The following is an 8,541-nucleotide window of genomic DNA, read 5'->3' on the forward strand; positions in this document are numbered from 1 at the left end:
AGTTCAGGCCCTATTCATCTCACATTTGGGCAAGTGTAGAACTCCTAGCAAGTCCCTGACCTTTTGCCCCTTGCAAACGCAGCTTCCATGGCACGGTGCAACATTCGGTACGGTATACTCTCAACTGGTACAAGAAAGCTACAGACTGCTCCAAACTACAGTTAAAGCAAATGAGAGTCACTTGGCATTGGTACCATGATATGGGAAGTGTCTCACCTGTGTGGTTCCCCCAGCAGGTCAGGTCTATTGACGCAGAGGTGGGGCTTCCCAGAAAGGGCCGGGCTCAGTCCTGCAAGCTGAGTTCCCCAAGGACTGTCTCCCCCACTGCCATGCTTTGAATGTGTCTGCCGCATTCATGCATCTAAGGAATGCACCAGAAGGAGCTGTCACACCAAGTCATATATCTGCAGCAGACAAGGAGACCACAAGGAGTCATTTCCAAAGCCGTGACTCTGTGAGCAGGGGAGAGGGAAAGATGAGCAGGTAAGAGGGAGGTTCTGATCACACCTGGGGGTGGGTACAGGTCCATGAAGGTACAGTTTGGAAGAATGCTCCAACACTGGCTGCACCATACGGCAGCACAGCTCACACTCCCCCTGGGGTGGAGCTCTTAGTGTTAACATGAAGCAAAAGGTGAGGTGTGGATACTCTGTGACCCGCCTGCGCCGGCCTTGCTCCTGCAGTAGGGTCCCGAGCAGTCCAGGATAGCTAGGGAACTGCATCTCTCTCTGGCATGTGACAGCAAACCTGAACTACATCAGGTGCCTTTGAGATGTGCAAGTAGAGATGAGTCAGTTGACAGTTTCTGAGCTGTGCAGGGCAGTGATAGGGAAAGGTGACTCGGCCCTTCTGAGTGGATTAATCCACTGGATTACTGGGGTAGCCCTGGGCAGGCGGTGGGTGTGTGGCATGGTGGCTAAGGCACTGCTTGGGACAGCTGCATCACAGGGCTTGAGTTCGAATCCCAGCTCTGCTCCTGATTTTAGCTTCTGCTAGTGAGCACCAGATAGGCAGCAGGTTATAGCTGGAGTGGTTCCCAGGTGGGAGACCTGCACTGAGTTCCAGGCTCTGGCTTTGGCCAGGCTCAGCCCCTAGTTGCTGCAGGCACTTGGAAAATCAATCAGCAGATAGAACTTAATCTGCCTCTCTAATAAAATGACAATATATAAATAAATTTTTAAATACATGGGAAAGTAGGACAAACCACTAAATAATCCCACAGAATTCAACGATCTCGGTAAACAGCTGACCACCTCACAACCTGAAAGGGAGCCCAGTCGCGCAAAGGATGCCGGGCCCCAGCCGCTGCAGGTCCAGGTAGCTCACCCGGCGTTCTCCCCGGCACCCGCCCCTCCTCGCGGGGCGTGTCCTCCATGACCCCACCCCTTCCGGAGAGCCGCACTCTGATTGGCCGTGACCCGTACGAAAGCTGGCCAATCGCGTAGGAGCAGCTGCTGCAGCGTCTCTGCGTGCGGGAGGAACATGGCGGACCGCCTCACACAGCTGCAAGACGCCGTGAACTCGGTAGGCGCTTTAATTCGCTTACTTGCGGTCTGCCTCATTCCTGAGGTAAAACGGGGGAGGAGAAGAGGCCCGAGACGCAGCCTTCGGCGGTGGCGAGCAGATGGAGGCGGTGCCTCTGCGAATTCGGGGCGTTCGAGGCCGGCCGCGGGGGCCGCGGAGGGAGCAGCCCCTTTGCCCGGCGGCGGCCTCACGGGGCTCGCCGGACACTGGTGCTGGGGGCGGGAGGAGAAGAAAGCAGACGCGGTTCTCTGCGTATACCTCGGCCCCGGGGCCCTGGAGACTGCGTCTCGGTGCGACGCCTTAGCCGGGCTCCGGTACTTCGAGGGGCGGGAGCAGGAGCGGTGGCGCCTGGAGAAGTTGTGTTCGCTCCCTCAGGCGGGGATGGCGAGAGCTGACGTCTGGAAGCTTGTGAACCTTGTGTCGGGCGTTGAGGTCCCTGGGTTTGAGAAGCGGCTCCCCTGGCGTTGTCCCTGGCGATGCTTTGCACCTGAGAGTGCGTGCGAGCCCTAGGCCCTGGGCTTGGAGCGGCCGCTGGCTGCCCTGCCTGCTGGGGCTGCTGTCCCCGGGCGGGTGCCTGGGCGGGCACTGTGATTGTTCACCCCCCAGCCCTTGAAGCTGACGAGCCGAGCGCTTGCAGAGCGCCAGCGTGCTGTGAACAGCGCGGGAGCTTGCGAGGCTGAGCGGGCAGCCACCGAGTGTGGGTGACATCCTGCCAGGCCCTCGGGGAGCTTCTACACATGCTGGTGCTGGATGGAAGCCTTCCTTCGTGGCCTGGCCCCTGGAGGCGAGGCAGGGCGGAGGGAGTGTGGCCTCTCCCCCAGGGGGAGGCCTGCTGGTAGCTGGGGTCTCCAGAGAAGCCTTCAGGGTACGCCATGAGCGCCTGCTGTGTCGGAGCCCAATCGTAGTTCCAAAGGGACAGCCTGAAGGGCATAAGGATGATGTCACATACTCAGGGGACGTTTAAATGATGTAAAAACACTATGGGGTTAGGGAGTTAGAATGAATGCGGTGTTTTCAGCTGTCAGTGCTGAGTAAATTGGAATATGGAGCCATGCGCCCTGAAATACTGAATTATCGTAATCGTAATTATTCATGTCGTGTTCACCATATTTGTGTTACGGCTGTTAGGTTTATGTTCGTTTCTTGCCGTGGAGTTTTTTTCAATCACTGTTTGTTGAATGAACGTCTAAATGGATCTTGAAAGCTTGTGAGGGACAGTACAGATAGCCACTGTGTTGAAGGGTTTTTTGTGCGTTTCCGCTGTTTGTCCGGTTAATCAAACCAGGATTAGAATCTAGGTTTATATAGCTTCCAAGCTCTTCCCCCTCCATTGCAAATAGCAAACCAGCAAACTGATAACTAGCGAGTAACTGTGAGGGAGTAAAATGTGAAAAATGTTTAGGAAGAGCTGGCTGAGATTATTATTGAAAAGTTGGAAACCGCTTGCTGACCGCAGTGGAGTGAGCCGGCGGTTTTTGTGCAGGGGGGAATACGATGGGTAACCAGAGAACAGTGAGGGCGCGATTGCAGTAATTCTGGCAGGAGGTAAGTGATGGAACAGAAGGGGGAGAATGAACCATCCGCGGGATAGGAAGCTGGAAGGCATGAGGCTCTGGAATGAGACTGGTTGGCTAGGACGCTCTCAAGACCAGTTAGATACTTATCCGGGGAGCAGGTGACTTCGAGTCCGGCCATTGCAGTCATGGCGGAGAAGGGCGGTGGAAATGCTTCCTCACTGATGGGAAATAGGACTTGAGGTCTGAGAGGTCAGGCCTAGTGAGAGGATTGGTGGGGAGCTGTGGTCCCTGGTTGAAGATGGTAAGGCACTGGTTTCTCAGTCTTGAGAGCTGCTGAAGGAATACTTTAACAACGCGAGCCTTAGCACTGCATTAGAAAAGGCACCTTATTTCCCCTATTTCTTTGCCTTGTGAACACTGAGATCTCAGAAAAGGAATTGTATATGAGTAACACTTTTTTAAATTAAATCTGGGGCCATACGTGGAAAGTCTCGTTGCCTGTAATATTGGCACAAAATTGTCTTTATCATTCTGTTAGCTTCAGAAGACAAGAAAGATGATACAAGTTTGCATGGGCTGCAAAATTTTTTTGCATAAAAATATATTGATCTTTTAATTCCATTTTTACTGTCTCATCTAGATTGATATCAACACCACCTAGGTTGATACTAAGTTTATTTGCATGGTTGAAATATCTAATCATTGTTAACACACTGGCTTGTTTTATCCGAAATTACTCCTTTCTGATTCACTCCCCTGCTCAGAGAGCATTGTTTTGGGAAACTTGTTGCCATTACCAGCAAAAGCTTTAGACTTGATAAACTTTGTATAATCCTGACCTGTTTTCTCTGGCCCAAGCTTGCAGATCAGTTCTGTAACGCCATTGGAGTGCTGCAGCAGGGTGGGCCTCCTGCCTCTTTTAACAACATTCAGACAGCCATTAACAAAGACCAGCCTGCTAATCCCACCGAAGGTAAACAGCTTTTCTTGGCTTCCCTTTATTTGATTCTCGGACTTCGTGTAATCCTTTAAATTAGATTTATTTAGAAATTCACTCTGTTGCTTCTTTATACAGATGTTACTGAGGTACTACTGGACGTTTTGTATGTCATACCAGAAATTATTTATTGTAGTTAACTTGCATAATACCATAATTCTTCTTGTGTCATACCAGATTGGTGCCCTTGGAGAGAATTAGGAATTTGGCTGAACTTTACTGACGGACCCTGATAATTAGGGCATCCCATGTACAGATTCATTGATTCTAGTGTCTTCCATATTATCCTAATACATGAAGTGAACATGCCTTAGGCTTAATTCTCTGAGCCTGTATTAAGTTAAATATGTAACAGAACTGGTGCCTTGAAATTGATTTTTTTCTTTTAAATATTTCTATTTGAAAGGCAGAGTGATAGAGAGTGAGGGAGAGACAGAGAGCATGAGAGATACCTTCCATCTACTGGTTCATTCCCCACAGGGACATAAAGGCCGGGACTGAGCCAGGAACTCCATCCAGGTCTCACACATGGGTGGTAGGGGTCCAAGTACTTGGGCCATCTTCTGCTGCTATCCCAGGGACATTAGCAGCGAGCAGGATCAGAAGCAGAGGAGCCAGGACTTGAACCAGCACTGGGACATGGGTTGCCAGCATTACGATTAGTGGCTCAACCCAGTGCATCACTACACTGACTCATTAAAATAACACTTTGATCATTGGAATTCTAATATTAAAAAGTTAGGTGAAGTTTCCTGGTTTCATTAACTTGAATCTAATTTTCTGTTTGTGTAAACCCGAGATTTTCTCATACTAATTGAGTAGTCTTTCTGCAGAGTATGCCCAGCTTTTTGCAGCACTTATTGCACGAACAGCAAAAGATATTGATGTTTTGATAGATTCTTTACCCAGTGAAGAATCCACAGCTGCGTTACAGGTAACAACCTTTTTTCTTAGAGAATTTTACTGGTAGCAGAGAATTTTGAATTGAAGGAGATAGATTTATTGACTTTCATTGTAATATTCAGAACTATTTTATGATTATTTTTAAGGATTTACTCTTGGATTTACTTGAAAGACAAAGTCAGAGAGGGAGCCGGAGACAGAGATACCTTCCATTCACTGGTTCACTCCCCAAATGGCCACCACAGTCTGGCCTGGGTCAGGCTGAAGCCAAGAGCCTGGAATTCCATCTGGGTCTCCCATGTGGGTGACAGGAGCCCAAGCAGTCATGTGGGATGCTGGCATTGCAGGAGGTGGCTTAACCAACTGCATCTCACAACACTGTCCCCATACTTTCCATACTCTAGTTCACTTCCGAAATGATCACAGCTGGACCAGGCTGGAGCCAGGAGCTTCTTCCGGGTCTCCCATGTAGGTGCAAGGGTCCAAGGACTTGGGCCATCCTTTGCTGCCTTCCTAGGCACATTAGCAGGGAGCTGGATCTGAAGTAGAGCAGCCAGAACTTGAACAGGCGCCCTTATGGGATGCTGGTGTGGCAGATGATGGTTTACCGTGCTGCGCCATGATGTCAGCCTCTAAGATGGGCGTTTCACTAATTCAGTGCTAGTATTGTCTGTTGAAGATTGTGCTGAATAGCTGTACAGTAGTTGTCCAATTTTGAGTTAGAAGGAAACCTTGTATGTTCTGGTTTATCTTTTTCTAGCAAAGAAGGAAAGGATGGTGGCTTTCTGAACGAGGAATAAAATAATGGATAGCAAAGGCAGTTTGGAACAGAGTCATACTAGATAGTAAGATCTCTTGAAAATCCATTACTTTATAATCATATGGAGGAACTTAAGTTACCTCACTTTGAGAATTTCTCCTATTAAAACTGTATCACTGGTTGCAAAATCACCGAGATTTAAAAATAAATACCTCTACTGCAGTCTCTTCTCCACTCTAAAAGATTGTCAAATTTATGTCTTAAAAGGCTGCTAGCTTATATAAGCTAGAAGAGGAGAACCACGAAGCTGCCACCTGTCTGGAGGATGTTGTGTACCGAGGGGACATGCTTCTGGAAAAGATCCAAAGTGCACTCGCTGACATTGCACAGTCCCAGCTGAAGACGAGGAGCGGCACCCACAGCCAGACCCTGCCGGACTCATAGCACCGGCACGTGCCGGCGGCTAAGAACTGTCTCAAGGCCATTAAGAATTCTACCTTGGATTAAATGTCAGCCTTACCAGCAGTTACAGAAACGTTAAACGTTATGACATGTTTTACCTTTGTAGCTGTTTTTAAAATCTTCTATTTTTACTCTTGATAAACAAGCATATAAAGTTGTGATTGAACCAGCTTTAAACTATCAGTTTTTTTTTAATCTGAGATTACTAAGGCAGATACTGCATTTGTGATCAAAATACAAATAAACATGCACTGTTCTTTGGTGACAAAGTTTGTATGTTGTTTAAAACTCAAATTTCTGTAATAGTCCTGGGGCCAGCACTGTGGGTGGCAGGAAAAGCCACCGCTTGCAGTGCTGGCATCCCATATGGGCACTGTTAAGAATCTGGGATGCTCCTCTTCCGATCCAGCTCTCTGCAATGGCCTAGGAAAGCAGTGGAAGATGGCCCAAGTCCTTGGGCCCCTGCATCTGCATAGGAGACCCAGAAGGAGCTCCTGGCACCAAGCTTTGGATCCACCCAGCTCTGGCCATTGCAACCATTTGGGGAGTGAACCAGTGGATGGAATACCTCTCTCTGTCTCTCCTTTCTCTCTGCCTCTCTGTAACTCTTTCAAATAAATAATCTTAAAAAAAAAAAAAAATCGGTAGTCCTTTCATAAATGAAAACAACCCTGAAGCCAGAAGAGACATTCTCAGTGCAGAGATGGATCTTTCAGTGGGCTGGTATCTTTGCCACTATGGAGGTGGCATTGTATAAATTTGGAGCTTTGAGAAAGGAAGTTTCTGAAAATTTGTCAGTTCTCAGAAACCCAAAGTGTTAGTGTGGCCGGGTGAGAGTAGGTCACACTGAGGCAAACCTTTGCTCTTGCAGAACCTCATGTCCCTTTGAATTCACCTCCACGTTTGCTTTGACTGAGAAAGCCTTGACTCAATGAAATTCCCAGGCTGCTGTGAGTTTTCTTCATCCTGATTGGCTTGTTCTCTTTATCTACAGGCCTGTATTCTGCTCTCATTACCCCCCCCCCCCCCCCCGCTGTATTTTAAGAGGGCCATCCTCCCATAGCAGTTATTTCAGAGTTGTTTTCTCCATCGCTCCTCAGTGTGTCAGCATGTCAGCTACAGTGACTGATGCAGCTCTGGGGTCTCCTGCAGTCCACGGCTTCTGCCCAGAAATCTGAAGTTGAAATATCTTCCACACTGTCCTGCCTCTGTCTCAGAATCTCTAGGACTTCACTTGAATCCGTTGCTATCCAGAGCTGGCTCTGCCAGAGAACCCTCAAGATGGTAGTCTGCTGCAGCAGGCTTCCCCACAGCTCTTGAGAAACAAGGCATTTCAAATGCCGAGAACACCCACTTTAGCAGCAGAAGTGGCGGCAGTTTATTGCTTAGGCATAGACGGTCTGGACTTTGAATCTTTGCAGGGTGTTACGATGGAAGCTTACTAGAAATACTTAGTGGGGTGGATGTTGTGGTGCGATAGATTATACCACCCACTGGGATACACGGACTTTGTATTGGAGTGCCTGGGATGGGGTCCTGCCTCTGCTTCCAGTCTAGATCTTGGCTAACAGGCTTAGCCAAATACTTGGGTTCCTGCTACCTTTGTGGGAGACCTGGTTCCTGGCCTGGCCCTGGCTGTTGAAGGAATCTGGGGAGTGAACCAGAGGATGGAAGATCTCCCTCTCTGTGTCACTGTACCTTTCAAATAAATTCCTAGGGGAAAAAAAAAACCACTTTACTCTGCCAGGCATTTAACATTTCAAAGTAGCTATTATAAACATTCTCTAGTGAACACTCTTCAAAGAAGTAAAAAGACAAAGTCTTAACTGAGAAATAAAAGATACAAAGAGGAAAATGGAAATTTTAGAATAAAAATACACAGTAACAAACTCACTGGTTAGTTCAATAGAATGAAGATATACGTATAGGGGTGGGGTGCGGGACAATGCTGTGGTGCAGTGTCGCTCCCCGTCTTCGTGGAGGAACGACACAGGACCCTGCGCTGTTCTTTCGTCTGCTCAGCCCTCCCCGGGTTTGCTGCTGGTTCTTCCCGGGTTGGCTACTGTCCCTTCCACCTCCGTGGAAGGGCAGTTCCCCCTAGCCACATTCCCCACTTCTGCAGGGGAGCGGCACACCGCCGGCCGGCTCTCTGGGGGCTGCACAGGTGTTCCCCTTAGATGTTCCCCATAGATGTTTCCGGTGCATGCCATCTCTCTCCTCCTTTATAGTCCTCCTCCGCCAATCCTAACTCAGCTGCCCACACGCCGAGTACGCTGCTCTCCAATCAGGAGCAAGTCCTACAGTTTATTGGTTGAACTGGAGGCAGCTGCGTAGAAGCTGTTTTCTCCTCTCCCAGCGCCATATTGTGGGAGAGCAGA

The 8,541-nt window shown here is 48.8% G+C and overlaps 1 protein-coding gene across 1 annotated transcript; it reads left to right on the forward strand.

Annotated features, from left to right (window-relative positions):
* Nucleotides 1–1,281: 1,281 nt before the first annotated feature.
* Nucleotides 1,282–6,804, forward strand: MED21 (mediator complex subunit 21). The gene is made up of 4 exons (XM_002712694.5): nt 1,282–1,524; nt 3,900–4,014; nt 4,872–4,972; nt 5,969–6,804. The coding sequence occupies exons 1-4, from the start codon at nt 1,483–1,485 to the stop codon at nt 6,143–6,145; spliced, it is 435 nt and encodes a 144-aa protein (XP_002712740.1). The 5' UTR covers nt 1,282–1,482; the 3' UTR covers nt 6,146–6,804.
* The last annotated feature ends 1,737 nt before the right edge of the window (nt 6,805–8,541 follow it).

Source organism: Oryctolagus cuniculus, chromosome 9 (genome assembly GCF_964237555.1).
Source record: "Oryctolagus cuniculus chromosome 9, mOryCun1.1, whole genome shotgun sequence".
NCBI lineage: Eukaryota > Metazoa > Chordata > Mammalia > Lagomorpha > Leporidae > Oryctolagus > Oryctolagus cuniculus.

Coding starts and splice junctions, on each gene's coding strand:
- MED21 (XM_002712694.5), top strand. CDS start 1,483: ATGGCGGACCGCCTCACACAGCTGCAAGACGCCGTGAACTCG. Junction 4,015..4,871: donor GCCTGCTAATCCCACCGAAG/GTAAACAGCTTT, acceptor GTCTTTCTGCAG/AGTATGCCCAGCTTTTTGCA. Junction 4,973..5,968: donor AATCCACAGCTGCGTTACAG/GTAACAACCTTT, acceptor ATGTCTTAAAAG/GCTGCTAGCTTATATAAGCT.